Source organism: Tachysurus vachellii, chromosome 8 (genome assembly GCF_030014155.1).
Source record: "Tachysurus vachellii isolate PV-2020 chromosome 8, HZAU_Pvac_v1, whole genome shotgun sequence".
NCBI classification, from domain to species: domain Eukaryota; kingdom Metazoa; phylum Chordata; class Actinopteri; order Siluriformes; family Bagridae; genus Tachysurus; species Tachysurus vachellii.
In genome coordinates, this window is record NC_083467.1 from 2,547,492 (window position 1) to 2,573,583 (window position 26,092).

The 26,092-nt window shown below is 43.4% G+C and overlaps 1 protein-coding gene across 3 annotated transcripts in view; it reads left to right on the forward strand.

Moving 5' to 3' along the window:
* acvr2aa (activin A receptor type 2Aa) overlaps positions 1–26,092 on the forward strand; it is a 42,521-nt gene that overhangs the window by 10,678 nt on the left and 5,751 nt on the right. For 2 of the 3 annotated variants that reach the window (XR_009648934.1, XM_060875721.1), the window contains exons 2-10: positions 5,868–6,078; positions 8,119–8,270; positions 12,054–12,208; positions 18,757–18,900; positions 19,203–19,346; positions 21,165–21,310; positions 21,588–21,702; positions 22,179–22,317; positions 25,890–26,020. Coding sequence is in view for 2 of the 3 variants with exons in the window: in XM_060875721.1 (XP_060731704.1) it covers positions 5,868–6,078; positions 8,119–8,270; positions 12,054–12,208; positions 18,757–18,900; positions 19,203–19,346; positions 21,165–21,310; positions 21,588–21,702; positions 22,179–22,317; positions 25,890–26,020 (1,337 nt within the window). In the remaining variant the exon portion in view is untranslated. The remainder of the gene's footprint in view (positions 1–5,867; positions 6,079–8,118; positions 8,271–12,053; positions 12,209–18,756; positions 18,901–19,202; positions 19,347–21,164; positions 21,311–21,587; positions 21,703–22,178; positions 22,318–25,889; positions 26,021–26,092) is intronic. The other variant, XM_060875722.1, reaches the window with a different exon arrangement.

The following is a 26,092-nucleotide window of genomic DNA, read 5'->3' on the forward strand; positions in this document are numbered from 1 at the left end:
GAGAAAACTCAACAACCTAGAGTTTGTTCTTCTTCAGCTTACCTACAGCAGTCATGTTGCCGTTTAGCTTATTGTGCACCTGAATTTATTTAATTTAAAAAAACAAACAAAAGTGTCTTAGCACAGCGTAATCGAGCACTGGATGCAGTCGGTGGCTCTGTTTTAATGATCCTGCAGCTGGAGGCTCACGAGCACAATCAATAACTGAGGATTAATATCACACATGGAAGGATGTAAGGAACAAAAACAAATGTATTCCTCGTGCCTTTAGATGTGCAGCGCGTTGTTGGGTAACAGATAAACACCAGTCCCAATTTCTTCCATTTTTAAAACACGACACTGACGCTGAAGCTCCGAGCATCGACTGATACCCGATACCGATCCCACACCGACATCCTCTCGACCAAGCTCTGTAATATCCAGGAACAGGATTAGTACAATTTCAGCTCATTACGCTGCAGATGACAAAAAAACAATGATAGAAAGATTCAGCAGAATGTAAAAATTTCTTTACCTCAAACTCATTTTTTCAAAAGTATCGCAGTGATATTTTTCGATGACTGTAGCGCGGTGCAGCGCGGAGATGTTTATGCACGTGTACAAAATAAATGGTAATAACAAGACTCGTCCTGTGAGGAAACAACCTGCAACGTTTAAAACGTTTAAAAGCTGTGACGTTTTTTTAGTTTCTGATGAACAAATTCAGCAAACATGAAATGCATCTAATAAATTAAAGTAGAACTTCAAAAGATTTCAGCGACTGATCTTAAAAGATTTCATTTCAACTCATTCACTGGGTGTAGATCACAGAGGGAAAAAAACGGTTTGATGTTAAACTGCTGCTATACTGGAACTCGATGGCACACGGCAAGAAGGATCTTGCCCGGACTCTTCTCTCTGCTCTCCATCCATCATCACGGCAGATGCGCTCTGATCTGTTAAGTGCACTTTGTTGTTCTAGGCCTCCGTGACAGATACGTTTTATTCAGGCAAAGTGCCCTAGCGCTTCAGAGTTAGACCGTAGCGGACATGCCTCGTTTTGCATTTCAGACTTTAGGAAGGAGCGTAGGAAGTGATGTAAGCGCGATACGAAGCAGACGTGTCGCAGGCGGCCGACATATCCGCAGTATTTTTATCGCTGTCTTGAAATGAGGCAAAGCTAGCAGAGAGTACAGGATTCAGCCTTTTGATAACTTTTTATTACTTAAATATCTTCAGTCCATCTTGTGTACTTCAGCTCAGAGATCAACAGTAAACATAATAAACAAGAGACCAAACAGACCGAGCTGGAACGTTTAGAGCCCGTACACAGAGCCGCCGGGTGAACCGTCGGTCGCAGCGGGACCTTCACCCGTATATCATTCACACAGGTTGTTTTATTCTTAAGAAGCACCTTAAATACTGCATTACAACATCATCCAGTGCTCAGAATAGCACAGGTATAGTGTCCAGATCGCACGGTTTCACCAAACAGAACAAAACGTTTCGCTTTGAGGCCGCATGCAATTCGAGAAAGCTGGCCTTCGAATTCTCTGTGGAGGAAAATCCCCATTCCAGGAATTTCAGTCCCTTTTTTGGTAAGCGATCCGTAAGGCAAAACCGCAGAGCCAGCGAGGAGATATCGTGTCACCGAACTCAAAAGGCTGTAGCGCTCTCCGACAGATTTTTTATTTTTTTGCTTCTCTAGGTTTCATTTCTCATTTCACTGGAGGCCAGAGAATGAATAAATTGCACATTAGGCCACATATGGGGAAGTGAAGGTCAGGACTTCAGGAGAAATATTAGATTCAACAACAAAAAAAAAAAAAACGTCAGATTTCCAAGACTTGGAATTAAAGCAGTTAAACACACAACCTAAACAAGATTCCCCCCAAACCCCCCACCACGTATATTTGCATAACTGCAGAACTTGAGAAGGCGACATCTCAGCCTCGCAGTTCTTATATAAAACGTTCGGTTTCAACGCTTTTTTAAACAAATTAGTTAGCGTATTTTTTTAACACGTCAGGTCCTGCGCCTTCAGAGGATTCTTTGTTTACGTCGCACCTTTCCCCGGTGTGCTTTTAGGAGCTTACCTTTTTAGCCCGGCTGACTGAGTGTTTCACGCTCATTAAAAATAGCAGCCGAGGAGCGCTCGTGTTCATCCGACCAGCAGCAGAATATGGGTCAGAGATTTATCGTGTCACATTGAGGAGAGTTTAGAGGGTGAACTGGCTTTTACTACTACTTCTGCTCCCTGGAAAGCTTCCTGCACTCGTTAACTCCTGCATCCAGACGTTCTCCAGAGGGAATGAGAGAAAACATGGTAGAATGTAAAGAAAGGAGGGATAGAGAGAACTTTGTAGCTTATAGCTGCTCTAACGTAAGTGTAGTACGGCAGCAATGTGCCTGTGGTGTAATGGGAATAAAATAATTATGAAATAAACGGATGGGGATGTTACGGTTATCAGAGGAAGATAATGCTGAGGATTTCTGGCTCTTTTGGACAACTCCTGCACAGATCCCTGACTCTGGCTCAACCCCACTGAACACCTTTGGGATGAACTGGAACACAGACTGAACCCCAGACCTCCTCAGTCTTACAACAGCAGTGACTGATCTCACTGAACCCCAGACCTCCGCACTCTTACAACATCAGGGTCTGATCTCACTGAACCCCAGACCTCCGCACTCTTACAACATCAGGGTCTGATCTCACTGAAGCCCAGACCTCCGCACTCTTACAACATCAGGGTCTGATCTCACTGAACCCCAGACCTCCGCACTCTTACAACAGCAGTGTCTGATCTCACTGAACCCCAGACCTCCGCACTCTTACAACATCAGGGTCTGATCTCACTGAACCCCAGACCTCCTCACTCTTACAACATCAGTGTCTGATCTCACTGAACCCCAGACCTCCTCAGTCTTACAACATCAGGGTCTGATCTCACTGTACCCCAGACCTCCTCAGTCTTACAACATCAGGGTCTGATCTCACTGTACCCCAGACCTCCTCAGTCTTACAACATCAGGGTCTGATCTCACTGTACCCCAGACCTCCGCACACTTACAACATCAGGGTCTGATCTCACTGAACCCCAGACCTCCTCAGTCTTACATCAGGGTCTGATCTCACTGAACCCCAGACCTCCTCAGTCTTACAACATCAGGGTCTGATCTCACTGTACCCCAGACCTCCGCACACTTACAACATCAGGGTCTGATCTCACTGAACCCCAGACCTCCTCAGTCTTACATCAGGGTCTGATCTCACTGAACCCCAGACCTCCTCAGTCTTACAACATCAGGGTCTGATCTCACTGTACCCCAGACCTCCGCACACTTACAACATCAGGGTCTGATCTCACTGAACCCCAGACCTCCTCAGTCTTACATCAGGGTCTGATCTCACTGTACCCCAGACCTCCTCAGTCTTACAACATCAGGGTCTGATCTCACTGTACCCCAGACCTCCTCAGTCTTACAACATCAGGGTCTGATCTCACTGTACCCCAGACCTCCGCACACTTACAACATCAGGGTCTGATCTCACTGACGATCTTGTATCTGAACGAACACAAATCCCCACAGACGCACTCCAACATCTGGTGGAAAACCTCAGTAGAGAAGAATGGAGCTTGTCATAACAATAAAGGAGGAACTGGAGAGTAGATACGGCTGTGATAGTCAAATGTGCACAAACATTCATCAGTAATCAAGATGCATAACAGAACCTTTACAGTTACAATCACCTCATCATTTCTTTGATTCCTCAAAGAATTCTCTGCATTCCCAATTAAGACGACTTGTAGTATATCTGGAACGGATCCTGTCCGTTTATCAGCACCAGGGGACTATTATCTAATTTTGCCCCTCCCACTATGCTCCGCCCATTTTTTTCCCCTCTTGCTCCTTCATAATTTAAATAAAACATAAAAAAACTATCAAAAAAAAAAACCGCACTTCTTTTATAAGCTTCTTCCGACTTTAATAGCTTGTAAAGTACAAATCCGAGACGTCAACTCTCATCTTTCTGCTCACCCGAGGCAGAAAAATACACGGCTGAAATATTTTAATTTCATCGTACTTTCTACACGAAAGATTACATTAAAACGGTTTTACACTGATAGTCTTTTCCTTCTGCATTTTATCGCAACACTTCATCTGTATATAAATTCTTCTAAAATAAAGCCTAGGTGCTTTTCTTTCTCACCGTCAGGAACGTATAAAGATTCCCGATCGATTCGTATTCTTACGACCGTCACTGTGTCCGTAACTCTGGGTATTTTCAGGAATCGGGAGTTACTTTTCTTATTTGCAAGTAAAATTCGGGACATGCGGGTATTTCAAATTACCCCACACATTCAGCTAGTTTAATCATCACCTATCTCCGCTTACACCGACCCCTTTGCACCTTGTGGGGATTTTTCATCATAGCACCGTCATCATGAGAAGGTCTTTTGCGTCCGATGAGATAATATGATCGTACTGTTTCAGCAGAACAGATGGGTGGAGACATCCATGAATATATCATCTCCCTTTCTAAACGTATCTTGCTCCACCCTCAACGCGAGCAGTCAGAGGTCAAAGCTGTAGTCATTTGTACTGTCGTACGGCACGGCTGGTGCACCGTTCAGCACACAACATGAAGAACGTTTGCACGTTTATCCAGAGAGCAGCCTAATATAACAGGTCTTGGCAAATATAACGTGCTGGTTTGTTTGTGTGTCGGGGGGTCAATATTTCTGAGTGATGACCAACGAATTCTTTGAGAGATATCTTACCAATAAATTGCCGATCACGAGTTAATACGAAGCAATGAAACCGCAGTAAAGGAAAAAAAGAAGGTGTATGAAAGGAGGTCTTACTACACTACTCTATTTTTTTTCCCTCGCAAGCGCTAGTAAAGTTGCCCGTTTTGACCTATATCGTCCCTTCTACGCCCCTGCTAAGACGGCGCCAGCTGTCTCTCCTCACAGCCTGCACAACCAGTTCTCAAATACCTGGCCTCGAGCTCCAACTGCTTCTTAACGTCGCCCCAAGTCCCTTCAGCCCCAAGGCGACAACCATTGGCAGCGTCGTTCAATGCAAATGCCAGCAAGTGTTTTAAAGATGTAAATGCGACTCGACAACTGTTCATTAAAGTTAATAAAGGTCTTTTCACACCCTGCTTGTTTAAACGCTTAAGTGTTTTTTACCCACCCGTCCACCACACAAAAAAAATTTAATTAGTTGTGGTATAAATTAGTTATGATCAGAACAATCAGGGCTTTCAGGTTTAGATGCCTGAGAGATCAGGGGTGATAATAACTGTTGATAATGGCTTCTTGTTTGTGTTGTAAACATGCGCATTGACAAAGGAGGCATCAGATGATATGCAAGGCACCACACACACACACACACAGCCTGTGGTCCGAAGACGTAACCATCCACCCTTCAGGTCACCTCGGAGCACACATGGTCTGCTTTTAGTCTCAGAAGCTAAATAGTGTACTGTTTGATTTAACCGTGTCAACGTTTTCCCCACATCCGACTTTATAAATAACGACTCATAAATGTATCTCAGTTTTCTATCTTATTTAAAATTCAGTCATTTTTCAGCCAACGATTCCCCGATGATTGTTACAGTAGAGCTAAACTGTAGCTCGGTGTTGATCATATGTATCTTCGTACTATTATTAGAGCTCTACGGCTAAAGGACGTATAAAGAACGACAGTGCTATTGCTGTTTATCAAGAGTCTCCAGTCTTTTTCTGGACAGACGACTGTGCAGCGTGTCTTTCATCAGTTTAGGTTGCAGCAAACCGCATCACGTTGCATCACGCTGCCGCTTGTCGCAGTGGCGAATTACAGGATAAAATGTCCCTCTTCCCTTATGTGTGCAGGCGCCATCCTGGGACGCTCCGAGACCCGCGAATGCGTGCACTACAACTACGGCCCGAGCTCAGAGCAGCAAGGCAACCGCACCGGCATCGAGGCCTGCGTAGGTGACAAGGACAAGCGGCTGCACTGCTTCGCCACATGGCGCAACGTGTCAGGGAATGTCGCAGTAGTGAAGCAGGGCTGCTGGCTCGATGACGTCAACTGCTACGACAGGTACGTTCGCTTTTACACACCCGGGGAAACCTGGGGTGTTCCTCTTATGCCACAAGGTCACGTTGCGCTTTTAACCATTTGCAATTAAGCTCACAAGTTAATACACAAAGCTGTCGTTATAAAAAATGAATTAAAACGCTCATGTTTAAAGGTGCCCTTCCACACAAAACCGTTTTTACTTGTATTTTTTGATATGTGTTAAGTCCATATGTGTTTGTGTTGTGTCGTGAATGTGAAAACGAACTGCTACCTCCCCGGTCAGTTCTAGAAAAAAAGAAATAAGGGGAGAAAATCAGGTCAGTTGGAAAAGCTGGTCACTCTGACGTCAGAGTGACTAAGCTCATTACTATTCATGAGCTCTCCCACTTGAGACCGCGCCCCCAGAATTCGTGTAGCTCAGTGAGTTTCCTATACAGCAAGGATGGCTGAACGTCAACGGTTTGTGAAGAAGCCGTTCTGCCGCAATACAAGGTGATTGTAAACAAATTTCCTCTAGCCTAGGCTACTTATTGCGCCGGGTGAATGAATAGTCATGCTCTCATATCCTAGCGGTTAGCCAATCGGAGCCAAGCAGCATAGCTAATTTGAATATTCATGAGAACTGGCGCAAATCGAGCTGAGTCTTCCTGCAGGCTTTCTATACCACACTAGAATGGCTTGAAACAAGGTAACCAAGGCATTATTTCCCACAAAAAAATGTTACAGAGTCCATGGTAAACTTCAGACATTACCACAAAAGTAATGAAATACGTGTGGCAGGGCACCTTTAAGAATTACAGTCACTTATTAATCAAGCATTCCAGCAGCTTCCTGAGCACTGTAACTGAATCCAAGCAGTGCTGCTGCAGTATTATGTGGCATTTAATGTTTTTTTTTTTTAAAGAGCATATGATGTACTGGGCTGTACCTTTAAATTCATGCAGCCCTTTCTCTAATAAATAAATAAATAAAATAAATAAATAATGAAGGAACTACAGCCCCAGAGTTGTGACAGCTAGTCTATAACTGTCATGTGTCCCGCTTATTCATTGGGCACCGAACCTGTGCAAAAGTTTCATCATCCAGTGTAACCTCTCGAAGAAGTTTTGCCCCCGAAGTTTGAGTACCTGAGGCTTCTGGATAACGAAAGAATCATACTGTGCAAAGTCACAATAAAGAAACGTCACGTCGATTACAGACGCTTTTGTGACGGAGTGCGTCCAGGGACAGCGGTAAATCCCCCATTCATTAGCCATATGGGCTTCGACTAAAGATAGCACACGTTCCACGCTGAATATTTATACGAAGGCATCCCATCCCATCCCTTTGAGTAAACATGTTTTCTTGTCGAGATTTGACGTGAACCCATTTGCCTTTCTATCACCATAGGGGTGGGAAAGGAGGTAACGATCCGCTTGTCCTTATCCGTCCATCAGTAGAAAGGCGGCACAAAGCCAAAGCAGAAAAGCACTCGCCTGCGCTCTCCGTGCTTGTCCTAGCATGCTGCTGAACCTGTTTACCTCACACCCGTTGAAACTGGAAGGGACTTTAAATAAAAAAAAAAAAAAAAGCAGCCTGTGGCACGTGTATGATGAAGTTAACAGCCTCTCTCTCTCGGTCTCTTTCTCTCTCTCATTCTTTTTCACTCCCTACTTACCCGAACAAAAGGCTCCTGGAATGCGATCCACTCTCCTTATGTTTGCAGCCGTGTGTGCACGATTTCCTCTAGTGGGGTTTTTTGTTTAGTTAATCTTCGTTTATCTGCTCTGAGCTAAGCGGCGTGTGCCGCTCTTATGCGGTCTGGCAGCTCGCGAGCGTTCTTTTGAAAAGTATCATCCTTCCTTAGCGATCTTTTTTGTGACAAAACTAAATACCTGAAAAACAAATCACGGAAAAGGGGAATTAGACTTCAGCACCAAACACGTTAATGATAACCGGCTGCCTTGTTCAAAATGACATCATCATAATAATATTAATAATACAGAAATTACATTTCCAGTTTTGCAGAAATGATTTGAATCATCGTGATTAAAGCGTTTGTTTTCTTTTCTTGTCTCTCAGCACGGAGTGTGTGGAGAGGAAAGAGGACCCAGACGTGTTCTTCTGCTGCTGCGAAGGCAACATGTGCAACGAAAAGTTTTTCTACAACCCGGACGCACAGCCTGTACAGAGTAAGACTCCGATCACCGACCGAAGCAGTGGAGTTTTTAAGGGTACTGAAACTTCTTGAGTCCTTTTTTTCCTCTCACTTCCCACTCCGGAGTGTCGCTCTAATCCTCAGTCCAATCCTGCATGTTAAACCACATGTCAGTTTGTCTGTTTCTGCCTCTCTTTGTCGTGAACGTGGTGCGCTTTAACCCTCGTGTTCTGTTCAGGTCAAAAAACGTGTAACCATTCTGCCCTTCAGCATGAAGCTGTGCTGAAGCGTTTTGACCTGAAAGGAACAAAAACAAAAACTTGACTTTCTGTTCTTCATAAACACACACACATACACACACCATAACCATCACACCCATACGTGCTCCGTGTAAGACACTCGAGATCTTCCACACACATCACGTCTTCATGGAGCTCTGTGCTTTGTGCACAGTAACGTTGTCATGATGAAACAGTGTTTGAGTCTCTTAGCGCCTCTGAAGGGAAAACGTAAAGCTACAGAAAACTGAGATGTTCTACACAGCAACATTGAGGAAGAACCAACACAACTTTGAGGAAGAACCACATATGGGTGTGACGGTCAGGTGTCCACAAACTTTTGTCCATACTGCATGCAAGCAAATATATATTTATATATTTAAAATTTGTTAAAAGATCACTTATGTTTAGTGTGTTGTGACGATTCATATTGATTTTCCAAAACTAATCCAGAGACAGCTTTTATTATTAATCATAACAAAATAACTCCAGCGCTACCTGTAGCTATCAGTATCAGTAGCTAAAACGTCATCAGGATAATAAATACTCGTGTTCTTGCTCCACTTTGAATCATTTAGCTCACCTGTGACAGCATTCCTCAAACTGCTACCATTTCCTTGTTCCAGAAATGTCAAATCAGTCCCACTTCATGGTGAGTCACGGCACTAAACAGCTAGCTAGCTTTTTTTCTTTTTCACACACGAACCAAACTCTGTTGACTCCTTGGAAGGAAACAAAAGGGTTGTTGTGAGAGTGTGTTGTGTGTTGTGCCCTTTCTTAGCATTCTGCTATTTTTCTCATTTATGAAGTAAGGACAGTGTTTTAAAAAATAGATTAAATATATTAAAGATTCGAATCTCATTAGATTTGCACGGGGATCCGGAGCAACTTCATGAATTCCACACTATTTGGCCAGGGCCTCGAGTTTTCTCTCGATTTGCAGGAAGATGCCGAGGAAAGTTATCTGTCTGCTACTAGAGAACATGTTTAGGCGCCTAGCACACATACTGTATTTATGAATGAATGAATGAATGAACTTCCTGAATCGAGTAATCAGCAATGTAATGCTTAGATTTATAAAATAAATAAATAAATGACATCAGATTCACCACCATCTAGATTCACAGGAAAAACAGTTGCGTAGAAACTCGCCGCTCGTCCGTAGATTTCCATCTCGGAGCTATTACATGCGACACCATAGAATAGAATATAATCCCTTCCTGATACGGCCTCCGTTTTACAATCCCGAGCCGTTTCTCAGAAAGGTCGTAAGGTGACCCACTTTGTTCATACTTTTGGCTCACACTCGGAGAGTTACGTTTTAAAAACGTTTCCATGCCTCGAGCATGGCAGCTCTTTCATTACCCCACAGTACTGTCTTTATTGTGCCCACACTTTTCTTATGCAAATTTCGGGCTAAATATTTTCTTCGCCCGAAACCGGTCCTTCCAGTAAGTATAGCACAGTTTCTTCCAGCGGGGTTTTAGATTTCATCATTTCTAGATTTTATCAGTTGTGTTTTCATACCGTAGAAAAGCTAGAAAAGGTCACAAGGTCGTTTCTTGTGTAAACTGACACGACGGGTCACGTCATTCTCTTATAGTGTCGGCGTCTATCAGGCACAAAGATTAACCAACAGTTGATACACAAATCCGTAACTCTTCGTTTGCTCTGTTGGTTTTACGGCAGCTACTTTTGCATAGAAGCAGTGTGAGATACACCGAAAGTATGTTGACGCCCGTATAAGGATTCGGACCGGAAGTTATTACTGGAATTTGATTTATTTATTAATTTTTAAAAAGCATTAATTACCGGGACGAAGCTCCTATAGTTCAACTTCAGGAGATATCGGCATCAACAGACAATGTTTGTGAATCGCAGGAGTAAAACACCTGTTAATTAACTCTACTCGGACACTCCTGAACATTACCACCTGACGCTCCTGATCATTTAACGCATGCTGCTGCCACACGATTGGCTGATTAGTTAACTGCAGGAATGCGCAGGCTTACCGCTGTTTCCTATTTAATAACGGACATAGATTGTATATGAATGTTAATTTACATCATTTTAAAATTCCCACGGTGCTTCGTATGTGCCGTAACCCGTGAAAACGACTCTTGACAATCGTGCGCCGTACGGGTCGAGTAAAGCGTTCGGGAAAACTATTTTAAACAAATCAATTTTTCTTGTGTTTATGTAGCCAAAGAATTTACACCACTGTGTTTACACCACTTTTATTTTATTAAAATTCGCCACGATGTACCCAAAGACCCTCCATTCGTTTAGCAAGCGCTCATCATTTCTAACATACCCGAGATTTTTCTCCGAATACCTTTTTACATCGAAGAACGTAGAGGTAAACAGTCAGAGAGTTTCCTGCCAGTTATTTATCATCCATTATTTAGATTTTAAAGGCATTCCAACGCCAAGCGCAGGAAACGGTAAGCACAATACTTTTGAGAAACATCTCCTCCGTCCAACGCACGGTGAGGACGGGAACATTTTCTTCTCTCTGTCTAACAAAACAGTACGCATCTGATGTATTATTTGACATGCGGTTATTTACATTCAGATCCTGGCTGGCTTTTGGTATCTTTTCTTCACAGCAGCAGCAGCAGCAGCAGCGGCGATAGCTTACGCAACCACAGGCCTATTTTCAGCATCAGCTCACTCGATACAGAATGCCCCAGATATTAAAAAGCAGCAGCTCGCTGGGACGTGGAGAATTCCATTAAGCACACTTCACCTTTAGGACAAGCGGAATGTGTTTAGCGTGTTTGCGGTCAGAGCGCTTTCACGCCAGAGTGAGGCAATCCCAATACTCTGACCAGATTGAGAAACAAGGGATGGAGTTGCTTTGAGTAGGATGTGTTCAAATACTCCCGGATAGGATGAGCTTTACAGACGAGCAGAGGGACGGACGCCGTATCACGATTACCCTGGATCAAACCCATCGCCTGGTTCCTTACACACACACAGGAAGCTGTCGTGGTTTTTTCCACTCGAGACGGATAGCACGTCGTGTACACGTGCGTCTAAATAAACGAGTACACGCAAGCAAGATCCTTAAACAACGAGCGGCGTCCAGGATCTCAGCACTAATCATAAAGGCAGTGACAAAAACTCACAGATCAAACGTCATGAAAAATAAGACACTTAGACTTGCTGCGATTTCTCTTAACAAGTTTTGTTTGATTTTGTTTCAAACACTCGAGCACAGTGGGGGTAGAACCGCTTTCGCTATCGTGCTAATTAGCGAGTTAGCAACTCATGCTCCTGCTTCCCTCTGTGTGAGTGTGAGTGTGTGAGTGAGAGAGAGAGAGAGAGAGAGAGAGAGAAAATCAGTGTGATGCACAGCTACCAGTGCTTCCTTTCTACTTCATTATTCCACATTTGTGCAGTGCCTGTTTATGGTAATATGCTTCCAGAGAATTAATCCGCTACGTAACCTGACACGTACATTTGTACCTAAAGTTATAAACATGGTTTTTGACATTCTCTCTCTCTCTCTCTCTCTCTCTCTCTCTCTCTCTCTCTTTCTCTCTCTCTCCCTGTTTCTCTGTCTTTCTCTTTTCCAGCTACGTCTAACCCGTTTACCCAAAAGCCTCCGCTGTTCAGCACCCTCCTGTACTCTCTTGTGCCTATCATGGGCATCGCAGCCATCGCCCTCCTCTCCTTTTGGATGTATCGGCATCACAAGCTGGCGTATCCGCCCGTCCTGGTGCCCACGCAGGTAAGGCCTGGACGTTTCTCGTCAGCATTTCACAGGTTCAAGTTCAAAAAGCACAAAAGCACGTGTTCTCGTCTAATCTTGTCCAATCCTGTCAGAGAGAGTCAGAGTGGGTCTGGAAGAATTTGTCCTTAGGCATCTTTCAACACTAGTGACCTTTATTACACTGAAGAGAAACATGGCTATGTTTATATGTTTATTGACAACCTAAAGGTGTTTTATTAGCAATTGTAGTCATGCTGATATTCAGTACAACAGCAGGATTTTTACAAATAACAAAGAAGTTTCGCGTAGCCAGAGCTTCAGACTGACGACAGAAGATCTGGAGTTCATAGCAGCTTTTATCGGCCAGGGATCACCCGAGATGCCGTCTGACTGACATGTAAAGTAACCAGTCATAGATGGTTTGTTCAGCGTTTAAGTTCAAGGTTCAGCGTTAAGTTCATGTTTAAGGGCGCGAAAATGTAAAGTCGATGTTTCTACAAAACCAGACCGTAAACGGTCCGTTTTAAAAAGTCGAGCGTACGAACGAGTCGGTAGCGTTCACATCGTTCGGATCCTCATGTTCACGATCGCTTCCTATTTCCGCAAGGGACATAGTGGAAAGGCACAGAGCAAATGTGGCACAATATAAAAAGGATCCAACCAATCAGATAACGACTTCAAAACTCCTTAAGAGTTTCCAGGCTCGTGTGCTGTAGGAATCAGACATTCAGTCAAGAGTTTGTCTGAGGCTGACACTATTTAAATACTCTGCAGAGATTATAAGAATCTGTTTGCCCGACGCGAACTACACTACACATACGTTACAAAAAATATGGCAGAAAAACACTGTGTTTGCATATGTACTGTACTTCAGTAAGAAAAAGTTCACCCTCACAACTACTTTTATTAAAGAAAAGCTTTCCGAGGTTTGAGAACAAAACGGGTGCCCGATTCAGAACCGATAAAGCCTTCGCCCTTTCGCTACGGATTCCTCAGGTACATCGAGGACGCTCAACATCAGTTCATGTCATGGAAAGGCCAGAGAAGCATCATAACCCAAGACCAAGGAAGAACAAGAAATGATTCCTCAGAACGTGTAAAGCAATGTGCTGTTTATAGTTTTTACTCTACTCAGAGATGAGCGTGTTTCTTTCCATTCAGTTAACAAATCTGTTGATATAACAGTCACGGCACGAAGAAGATTAATAATTTTGGTTTAAAAAAAGGTGCCAATATGTTATTTTTTTTCTTTGTCATCACTTGTTATAAGTCTGGACATGTTTTTCAGCAATGCTGCGATTTAAACATTTTTTTTTTCTTTCCTTCTTTCCTTTTCTTTTCTTTTTTTTTTTGAGAAGCTGAAACACTTCAAATATTTCAGTACAGCTTCGAGCAAGATACAGAAGGTGCGAGAAGTTTTGTGTTATTACTTGCAAACAGGAGCCAGATCTCATTTTCCAGGGCACTGACAGGACGTGTAACAGGGGCATTCTCCGGCTTTCTAACGTCTATGGCAGCTGAACAGAAGCTCGGTTTTAAATAAGTAGGTCAGGTTTTAAAAAGGTGTTGCGCGGGATGGAACAGTGAGCTTCTCTGATCGATGGCCCGAGAGCTTCCGTTCGCTCGTGTTTTCAAAGATTCTTTCCAAAGACAACTCTCTTCTACGCTTCTCTTTTGGCCTCTTTTCAGTAGATTTGTCTTGGTTTCTTTTCTCGCGATGCATCCTAGAGGAGCTCTTCTGCTACCTCTCTGCCTCGGATCTGACCGTTTGCGGTCACCGTTATGGCTTGAAGCCGGGAAGCTTTACCACCAGCAGCACAATGAATATCAAAATCTCTCACTTCTGTTTTTCACTATTCTGCCTTTGCACTGTACTGTATGAAACTAATCGTCTAAAAATCTCAGTCGGTTCCAAGAATTAAAACCTGGGTGGATTAAAGCCAAGCATTTTTCACACGAGAGAATTTCTTTCCTTTTCTCTCCCAAGACTCAGCAGCCTGAGTGGATTTAGTCATTAACGACTAGGATTCGTTTCCACCTAAAAACAGATTTCGCGTTCTCGGAAACGATTTAACCTCAAGACACTTTCATATGTCAAAATTGTCCATTAAAAAAAACAAAACTGGAACGTGTTAATCAGCTCCAAACACATCAGTGTCTTTTGAGTCACTGGATTATTATCTACCTACAGTAGTATGCTGCATATCGTCTCGTGCTCGTGTCTCCTTTAAAGAACCGCTTTTATTTTTAACCACACATAAGCATTTCATCGATTAATCAGGATGTCCAGCATTCCACATGCCAAAAAAAAAGGAACAGCGTAAGGGAAAACGGACGGAAATACAGAGAAGAGACAAGGGCGGCGTTCGGGGTTTGTTCGTTCTTATCCGGTTTACACATTTCCTAGAGAAGGGAGCTAATTGTTTTAAACTTTAGCCCATTTAGGCAATCAAAAGCCGTTTCCCAAACATATTCATTATTTTTATTGATCGTACATTTATTTTTCAGCCCTAATGCATCCTGCGATGTTTCCCTTCCACACAAAGACGCTACAGAGACCACACGTTTACACGCTTCCTGCTCTCAACCAATCCAGGCTTTCCATGGGTTCAGAAAAGTTCTATAATTCGTAAAGAAATCGAAACTCTCCCGCAACGAAAAAGGGAAATGAAACACCGACGACATCGACGATACTTTTGGCGCCATGAGAAAGCGCATCAAGACTCACCATTTCTCTCACTTTAAGTCTTTCACACTCTTTGTCTCACTCATTCTCTTTCTCTTAATTAAGAGTGACAGCAGTTCCTTATTTGACAATTCGTACAATAACCCTAGATATTTACGTAGCCATTGTGACGTTGATCGTCGGACTGTCAGTTTTATCGTCCAGCCTGTATTGATGGACAGAATATTGACGTCTATATTAGTTTTATTTTACTTACTTAAAGGTGGGGTCTCCGTTGTTTGAAAGCCAATGTTGACATTTGAAATCACCAAAACAAACACGCCCCAACCCAAATAGGTCCCACCCCTGTATTGATAGCTCCGCCCACACATACATATGTAACACAGGCAACTAATGGTAAGAAATGTCTTTATCATAGCTGAAGGGAAGAACAATACGATTGCAGATAAACAAACAAGCAAAAATGACACACAAGCATAATCATGTAAAGGACAAAGACATATATTAGTTCTGTGTAACAAAGCAAAACCAACGTTACTCACCTATCGAGAAGGAAAAAAGCGCCTCGGCGTCCCATCGCAGGCCTTCCTGCTCCTTCAGTTCTCTCCAGCGCTGGAAAGCTGATCCTATATTAACACGTCCTACTTCTTACCTTATCGTAAGCCTTTCTTCTCTTTCTTTCTTTGTTTTTATCCTCCATGTCAATGTTAAAACCGCTTTCTGCTAATGTCACACATGCGCACTGAACACTCTCTCCGCCCATATTGACAAGACACGCCCCTTTCTGCTCATCGGCTACACGTTAGTTTTGTTTTTGTTTTGTGTGGCGGCCCGACTCAGTTTTCTGAAGCTTTTCTCAAACAACGGAGACCCCACCTTTAAGAACTGCTTTGTGTCCATTTTTTTTTATTTCTCTGGAGAACAGAAAAAAATAGAGCACCCCTTAGTCATTCATCACAAATTGTATTTTATAGATATGACCTACATTTAACAGATATCAAGTCTGAAACCCTTCGGACTCGACGTGACGGTATTCTCGTGATGTTTTCAAACAATCAAGTTAAAAAAAAAAGAAAGCGTCATTTCAACCAGATTAAAGTCACCATAGACGTCAGCATTCCGAAGCAAAACAAAATTATATATTTAGCTACTGTCATGAAACCACAATTAGCCAATTGTCACGTATCCTGAAACACATTCATGAAAGATGAACACCGTACACAATCCAGACGAAGACACCCGGTGCCGTTCGCATTCGGGTGTCACGACTGTCCTGTCAGCCGTCTGTTGTAGTACGACGTAGTCGGAGACTCGCCGTATCCCCACGTTCACCTGAAACAGTGTTTAACTCTGACCAGCCGACAGCGCTGTTAAACAGGCCAAGTCGGATTTACATTTGACCCAGATTCTCTCCATCCCATCTGTCTCGATCTCACACTCGCTCACAAACTAACACCTTCCTCTCTGCTTCCTTCCTTCCTTCCTTCCTTTCCCCTCGACTAGCACGCCTTTCATATCATGGTAGAGGTAAGAGAAGTCTAATTTTCTCATCTGTCTGAAGAGAGTCTTGGTTCCTGCTTCCTTTCCTTCCTTTTTTCGTTGAGTAACAGCATTTACGAATGAGTTTTTTCCAGAATAAGGTGGAAAACGTCTGATTTTGTTGTTTTTTTTTGTTTTTTTTAGTTGATCCCTGCACACATGAAAGTCTGTTATGCTTTAGCACACCGAGATTCTTTTTTGTGTTCTTGTTTGTTTTTACAATGCACGGAGAAACCAAAAATCCCACGTATTTCATTGGAATCGAGCAGAAGATTAATTAAGCTGCATGTAAACCAGCGATGCCTTGCTTTTTGTATGCACGCTTCCAAGCATGCAAAGAACGAGCTTACAAAGACGAAATTCTTTTCCGGGCTCAGAGTTCTCTCAGGTCTCCGTAGCACACAAAGGCGTTAAAAACGTCTACGTTAACGTTAAACATAACCACGGTATATTATGAGCAACGGCACTTCTGAATTCTCTAATCTGATTGGTCAGGAGGCGGTGACGGATTTATTTCCTACTACGAATCGCCGGCGTTTCGTCCACCATCTGATCTTTTTAGTCTCATACGAATACACATATCCGGGATTTTCTACGCAGGTGTCACCTCACTTTAAGGACCAGTGACCCTCCCCAGATATTAAACATTCGGTTCGGAAGCTAAGACCTCGAATACGTGCTGGAGAAGAATTTTTAAAATAAAGATAAGATAATTGTATGACGGTATGATGCAAATATACGGGTTCAGACATCTCATGAAAATGCAACTCATTTTAATCACCGAGAAAAACGATTACAAGCTGATGTCTAATAGGATCAGATAAAACCATCGATGATTGTTGGAATCACACCGTTTTAGATTACTGTATTCTCCCGGTTTCCATGTACTGAGTCCATGACAATAAACACCTCAGATCCTCCTGGCCATTTTCTGCTTAGGTCTAGGATTGTTTGACTTAACGTCTAACCACCTCAGGCGTCCGGGGAGAAAGATCACTCTTAAATTACAGAAGAGCAGCACATGTAAAAGCCACACTTTGTAACAGTGCAATAAAGAGCCATTGTCATTTTTTTTGCCATAACCCAGGCTATTGTGTCTGGTGTGACAGGACATAGTGGAGGCTTTGGGGCGTGTGTTTTTCTTTGTGTTCCTCCCACCACGGAGCTCGTTCCTTCATGTCGACACTCTCGTTTCTGTGTCAGCTCTTTCAGGGCTCGTTTTGGGTAACAGTTAACGCAACTCAATCTCAGACGTATTCCCTTTCTCCCCTGCCCTGACTGATTTTTTATTTTATTTTTTTTTCCTGCTTCCCCTCCTCCCTCGCATGATGGATGTTCTGCCCTTTCAGCCCGTCTCGTTCCCGCTTCCAGTCACTTCATCTCCTTTTTCCTCTGGTGGAAAATTCCTGGAGGACCAAACGGAACGTGGTACACAACCCAGATCCATATACTTTGGATCTCTCTCTCAACTCAGGGGTGCCACATCCAATTTTTGGATGAAATTTAGGCCAAGTACGCCACCGTAGCTGCTCTACATTTGACCTACTTTTGTCAAGTATCAGCATCAGCACAGGAACCTGGCAACAAAACCACCCAATGTTTTAGTCTTACCACTGCGTTTGCCTTTACCGTGGAAATGTTGGTTTCAGTGCAACACTGAAACAATAGCAAGGGGAGCTGTGTGTGAGCCAGCCAACACTCACTGACCACGATTTACAGGTGGGGGTTAGCTCATGTGAGCCATTTGTGCAGAGCCATTTGTTTGTCAGCTAGCAGAGATTAACCGGTCAGAACGTTTACATCGGATACGCGCACGCTTATATCACTTATACACGTAGAATGGCAACACGTCACAGGGGCCAGAGGTAAATAAAAACGATAAGCAACACGAACGGTCATCTAACAATCTGTGTAAGTTTACGATATCGATCGATTCATATGTCATTATCCGCTATCCGATTCTTTCCGTTGCTCCCAGTCAGCTTTTCAAACCGGCTCAGCTCCCCATCACCCTATTTACAGCTGGTATGTACACGCTTCACCAACTTAGAAGTCTGTTACTGACTGTACAAGCACTGGATCGCTTTTTTCGTAAAGCATGAAACAAAACCTGCTCCAGTTTTCAATCAGATAACAGTTGTATCTACAGAAAACATACAACCCTTTAAACATCTCACGTGACCCAACACGTGGTCACAAACACAAGGCTGAGAAAATACGTATGAATGTAAAAGTTCATACGAGCACATGAATGAATGTAAAAGTTCAGATGAGCACAACCTCGCTGTGTCCGTAAGACTGCCCCAGTTCCATTTCTTTCTGTTTTTTCTGTGTGTTTCAGGACCCTGGCCCCATGCCCCCTTCGCCCATCCTCGGCCAGAAGCCGCTGCAGTTGTTGGAGATTAAAGCCCGTGGTCGGTTCGGCTGTGTGTGGAAAGCACAGCTGCTTAACGACTACGTGGCTGTCAAGATCTTCCCCATTCAGGCATGTGAAAAGCTTTCGAAGCTGCCGAGCTAATCTACCGAGCTTATTTTCTCCACAAGCGGCAGTTAGCTGACCGAGAGAGTTCAGCATTTTTACTCGCCATCAGCTATAAACCTAACTATGAAATTACACTTACACTTTCTATTTTCATGCACATCAGTTGCCTTTATCGACTTCTTTTCAAATTAGATATAGGATCATTTCCCTGTCCTTACTTTAACATAATCACTGGACCTAATTACTTCACCGATGTCACAAAGTGTCTTATCTAAGTTTCTTACCTTAATTGCACATTTTTTCAGGATAAGCAGTCTTGGCAAAACGAGTATGAAATATACAACGTTCCTGGCATGAGGCACGAGAACATCCTCCACTTCATCGGTGCGGAGAAAAGAGGGGTCAGCCTGGACACCGAGTTGTGGCTCATTACAGCTTACCACGAAAAGGTAACGTAATCTAGAGAAGAGGTCAGTTTTCTGGCAAGATTTCTATCGTTCATGTAATTTATACAAACCACTGACAGGTGAAGTGAATAACATTGACTATATTGTTAAAATGATACCTGTCAATGGGTGAGATTTTATTAAGCAGCAGTGGTGTCCTCTGTACACCACTGAAAGCTCCTACAATGGGCATGTGGGAAAAGGTGGCCTGGGACGACGCATCACGTTTTCTTTTACATCACGTGGACTTAACTGGGAGAGAGATTTCACCAGGATGCACTATGGGATAAAGGAGAGCCAGCGGAGACAGTGTAATGTCACGGGATGCACCAGGGATTTCAGAACAGCGTAACAGATATTGCGTCATCGGACAGGCGTGGCCTATTTGATAATCTAACCCTAAACCTAACCGTAGTTTTTGGTTGTTTATTTGTTTTTGAAAATAGCTTAACTGTAAGATTATAAAGCATAATAAATAAATAGGTATAAAATATAAAATCTACCTGTATGACTGTTTTGTACTTCATTATCCATCGTAGGTATGATCTTTTTTGAAAGAGGGCGTTTTTCCATGACCTCCAGAAACACGCCCACTTTACGTCGTGGTAACGAAACCGTGAATGCCGTAATGTTATGGCCGATGCTGTGTTGGGAAACCTTGTGCCTTGGAATTCATGTTGCTGCTGCGTGCAAGTGCCCCTCTTCACAGTAACAGTATTTCCTAATAATACGCAGGATAATATGTTCTGCCACACTGAAAAAACACTTCAGGAGCGACTTGACCAACAGACTCCACATCACGCAGGTCCGATCCACGGAGACGCCGCCTCACAACATCGTGGACTTAAGGATCTGCTGCTAAAGTCTTAGTGCCAGATTCCACAGCACCCTTTCAAAGGAGTTCATATGGAGTTCTCATGGGGCTCTTAAGGACTTTTATATATCATATATATTTAAAAGGGGGCACGGTGGCTTAGTGGTTAGCACGTTCGCCTCACACCTCCAGGGTTGGGGGTTCGATTCCCACCTCCACCTTGTGTGTGTGGAGTTTGCATGTTCTCCCCGTGCCTCGGGGGTTTCCTCCGGGTACTCCGGTTTCCTCCCCCGGTCCAAAGACATGCATGGTAGGTTGATTGGCATCTCTGGAAAATTGTCCGTAGTGTGTGATTGCGTTAGTAAATGAGAGTGTGTGTGTGCGCCCTGCGATGGGTTGGCACTCCGTCCAGGGTGTATCCTGCCTTGATGCCCGATGACGCCTGAGATAGGCACAGGCTCCCCGTGACCCGAGGTAGTTCGGATAAGCGGTAGAAAATGAATGAATGAATATATATTTAAAATATTCATCTTAATCTTGAGCTTGTTTCTGAAACTCTCAGAGCAACGAAGCAGAAGAGGACTTATGTCACAGTCGTGATCCTGATTCAGTACGGCCTGTAAAAAACATTCGTGAGTCATCACATGTGACCGGTAGACATAGAAACACAAGCTACCTTTAAGCTATAAGTGGTTAGTATATGTCCTTTTTTTAATAGTAGCTAAAAATGACTTCATCAAGTGCGTTTTGTCATCGATACAAAACACGCAGGGCTCGATTTCACATGCTCTCGGACTAAAACGATGCAGAGTATCACCATTAACACTGCAGTTTAAGCTGAATGATCTGTATCTATCATCCTACTGCATTTAAATTACAGCATGAGTCATTACAAAGCAACTGCTACCTCCTACTCTAACATTGTTTGTAGCGGATGCTCGCCTGGTAAAACCCTTTCTATACAAGGTGTCCTACATGAAGTCGCTCACAGATTCTTGTTTCCGCAGGGTTCGCTGACTGACTATTTAAAAGCCAACGTGGTGACGTGGAACGAGCTTTGCCACATCGCTCAGACCATGGCACGAGGTCTAGCGTACCTTCATGCTGATGTCCCTGGCCTCCGAGACCGGCACAAGCCGGCCATTGCTCACAGGTTAGCACCTCCAGACACCTTCCTGACCCTGTGTGTTTTTGCATTATTTTACGATCGCATATCATTCAGGTTTGTTCACAAAGATTTTGTCATATCCAGGACATTATGACCGGTCTATTAATATTAAAAGATCGAACTAAGATCAAACAAGAGTCCTGCGACCTTGATTAAACGGCATTAGCTTTTCTGCTCGGTGCATTTATCGATTTAGGAAGAATTAGTTTAGAGTTGCACTCACTTAGCGTGTGTGTATGTGTGTGTGTGTACGTGTGTGTAGGGATATCAAGAGTAAGAACGTGCTGTTGAAGGCTAATCTGACAGCCTGCATCGCTGATTTTGGCCTGGCCTTGAGGTTCGAGGCCGGCAAGTCTGCCGGAGACACACATGGACAAGTGAGTAGCGCTAGCAGAGAAAGATGTAGCTGTTTGCTCAAATTAACTCTTCAGCTCTATTTAAACATTAAAAAAGGCAGTTTAAGCAGTGTGTTACTGATCCTGTATCTTGTATTCTGTCTATGTCCAAATTCTGATTTCTTTCATTTATTTATTTTATTTTGCTAAGCTAAAACGTTTCTGACGTCTGTGAAAACGAATTCCATTTATAATGGCTGTTACAGTCCCAACGCACTCCCTAAAGCTTAGGAAGGTGAAGGTGTTTATATTTTCATTAATATTGTGAATATTTATTTTAATATTTAGAAGTAAGATAAGCCGAAATGCAGCGCAAGTGTTCGCAGTTCAAATTTCTTTTCTTTAATAACCCGAATCCGCTCACAGCGCTCGATAATCGCTTGATGAATTATCGGATCTCTGACGCAAAGAACGGCAGCTTCACGCACATCAGTACCGTCTTCTGTGATGTGTCGTAGGTGGGAACGAGACGCTACATGGCTCCCGAGGTGCTAGAGGGGGCCATCAATTTCCAGCGAGATGCCTTTCTCAGGATAGACATGTACGCCGTGGGCCTGGTGCTTTGGGAACTGGCATCCCGCTGCACAGCCGCAGACGGTAAGAACAGAAACATGTGTCACCAAACAACAAAAGAGCGCTGATTAATTTGGAGCAGCTAGAAGACTTTTCTTTGAGCACGGCTAATTTGCTCCTGCGAGCTTTCTGTCATTAATGGCTTTAAATTGTAATTATCGTTAAAAGGGCTTCAGTCAGTCATAACCATTGTAACACTACACACGTCTAAAGCCACACAATCAAGGCTGGACTGCTTCTTTCTGGATGACAGACGTGATTATTCACACATTGGGCCTTTATCGAAACGTTTCTTTTAATCAAACCGAATACGAACAAAATTTATTCATAAATCCCTCTCAGGTGCTTTTACACAATAAGGACATGTTATTTAGGAAAATCCAGTTCATTCCTATCCTGAGAGCTTCTGGGTTGATGTACATTTGCATATAAGGTGACAAATAAGGTAATCGATCTGCATTGTGTAATCGCAGGTGAGGTTTTGCAGATGTTTATACACAGGTTACACAACACTTACGTTGCTTATTTATTTTAATTGCAAACACAAACGGAATGAAATTTTCTTTCCAATTCGAGTCATTTTTTATTAATGATTAGAAATAAAGCGATCCGAAACAAACAAGGCATTTCACGGGATTAAATTGTTAAGACAAAGGTAACGGCAGCCTGTTGCAGAGCAGTTAGTTTGTCTACGGTAGCTGATGAGCTGCATTGGTTTATTTGCATTATATTTTCACGTATTCGTGGGCATCGCTACATTTAATCCAGATACGCTTTTCATTTGTTTTGTTGTTTATCTAATGCCACAATTTCTCTTCACTGGAGCTAAGAGGCACAAACACTGTTCCAATGTGACAACGCCCCTGTGCACAAAGCACAGAGCTCCATGAAGACATGGTGTGTGAAGTTTGGAGTGGAAGAACCGGAGAGCCCTGACTTTACCCCACTGAACACCTTTGGGATGAACTGGAACACTGACTGAACCCCAGAGTCTGACTGCACTAATGCTCTTGTGGCTGAATGATCAGATTGTCCACAAACTTAGGCCCTATAGTGTATTTATAAGTATATACAAGATGTGACTAGCATCACAGATATTTTTTATGAAATCTGGCACAAAAAAGTTTTTTAATTCAGCTTGGCTGGGAAAATATTTACACACAACTTTACTACAAGACTTTTTTTTATCAAACACAACATTCACTTCAACTGAACTTTCGAAAACTGCAGTTTTTTGCACTTTCCCATCAACTGCTGTCGTGTTTAATTGTCTAATATAGGCACAACATGTGACTAAGAGTCTTTGCAGCATTTTAAAGTAAATGTTGTTTTTTTTTTCGTTTCATATTTTCCGATTAAGGACACATTAAAGGTGGGTGCACGATGTTTGAAAGCCAATGTTGTCATTCGAAATCATTAAAAAAAACACGCCCCTAACCCAAATGGGTGTCGCCCTTGTTTTAGCTCCGCCCCACACGTACATACGTAACCCAGGCAACTATTATGGCAGAGCCTGCTGGGGCGGCTGGTTGAGGGTATATTTTTATCAATAAAAGATCTCAATGTGTAACACTACGGTAATACAAATGTGTTTTTGTAGTACCGTGTGTTGTACCGTGAAAGGTTTAGCTCCATTTAACGCGGAAGACGTTCAGTTCTCTCCCGCGCTGGAAAGCTGATCCTATATTAACACGGGTCCTGCTTCTTGCCTTTTTCCGCTTTTCGTTTTTATCCGCCATGTCAATGATTCAATCGCTTTCGGCTAACGTCAGTTAACACTGAACACTGAACACTCTCTCCGCCCCATATGGACAAGACACGCCCCTTTATGCTAATGTCAGACATGCGCACTGAACACTCTCTCCGCCCCATATTGACAAGACTCGCCCCTTTCTGCTAATGTCAGACATGCGCACTGAACACTCTCTCCGCCCCATATTGACAAGACTCGCCCTTTTATGCTAATGTCAGACATGCGCACTGAACACTCTCTCCGCCCCATATTGACAAGACTCGCCCTTTTATGCTAATGTCAGACATGCGCACTGAACACTCTCTCTGCCCCATATTGACAAGACACACCCCTTTCTGCTAATGTCAGACATGCGCACTGAACACTCTCTCCGCCGCATATTGACAAGACACGCCCCTTTATGCTAATGTCAGACATGCGCACTGAACACTCTCTCCGCCGCATATTGACAAGACACGCCCCTTTATGCTAATGTCAGACATGCGCACTGAACACTCTCTCCGCCGCATATTGACAAGACACGCCCCTTTATGCTAATGTCAGACATGCGCACTGAACACTCTCTCCGCCGCATATTGACAAGACACGCCCCTTTATGCTAATGTCAGACATGCGCACTGAACACTCTCCGCTGCATATTGACAAGACACGCCCCTTTATGCTAATGTCAGACATGTGCACTGAACACTCTCTCCGCCCTATATTGACAAGACACGCCCCTTCATGCTAATGTCAGACATGCGCACTGAACACTCTCTCTCTTAAATCATTTATGGATGGAAACCCCGTTGGAGGCAGTCGAGATTTCATGTGGACTTACTCTATTTTGCTCCTCAAAATGAGTTTACAACCCTGGGAACAGGTCCAGGAACAGAGCTCCTTACTGAGCTCTCTGTAAAGAGAAAAGACAAATCCGTCACATGCGTGCTTGATCAGATGGGTGGAAATGCTTAATAAACAACCTTAAATACCTAACTGCCTCGTAATGTAGTCAGCCTATGGATTTTTTTTTTCCATTGCAAATATGTTCCCTTTTTTTTTTTCTTTCTAATGAGCATTTGGAGCGTTCTCATCTCGAGCCAAAGGCATGTACTGCATGACCCAGCACGCGCAAGGCATTTTCTAGCCGACTCAAACGTAGCTTGAGGAATATTTTATACAGTTAATAAGCAGAGGTGCCAAAATAAAATGACATCAAGTGATGGACAACAGCGAGTAGGCAGGGAGTGTATCTGTACAAGCATGCGAAAGACAGGATCGTCGTCTCCTTCTTGCTCCGTGTCCTACTCACTCGCAGTAATAAATGAATGCGAATGTGCACGTTCTCTACTGAGACGCGTTTCCACCGTATCGGTGTTTTACGATGCGGCCCGCCGTCTTTTTTCTGCACGGGTTGAATGAAAATCTCTGTATTTTTCTGTACTAACACAGAACCACCCAATTCTCACCAAGTAACCAAGCTGCAAGTCCCTACTACTTTAAGCCCATGATACGCTATATGGGCGAAAGTTTGTGCACACCTGAACTTCACACGCCTGTATGTGAGTGAGGAGGTCTAGGGTTCAGTCGGTGTTCAGGGCTCTGTGAGGGACACTCGAGATCTTCCACTCCAATGTCTTCATGAGCAGTGCACTTTGAGATGGTGTAAGAACCATGTATTAATGTGACTGTCAGATAGTCTCAAAATCTTAGACCATATAAAACAACAATTCAGGGCTTTTTTTTTTTTTTAAACATATCTATTATGAAAACCCTCTAAACCAACATGTCTGTAGGAATCAGTGTGAGTGAAGGTGGATGTGAACTTGACCGTGTGATGGACTTCTGCCTTTTGCCTTCTCAGGTCCAGTGGATGAGTACATGCTACCGTTTGAGGAGGAGGTGGGTCAGCACCCCACTCTAGAGGACATGCAGGAAGTGGTTGTGCATAAAAAACTGAGGCCCACACTGCGCGAGTGCTGGCACAAACATCCGGTACGTCCTCTAACACTCAGCTGTAACCAGCCCAGTGACCATACTGATATAACTCAGGATTATGTAATGCTT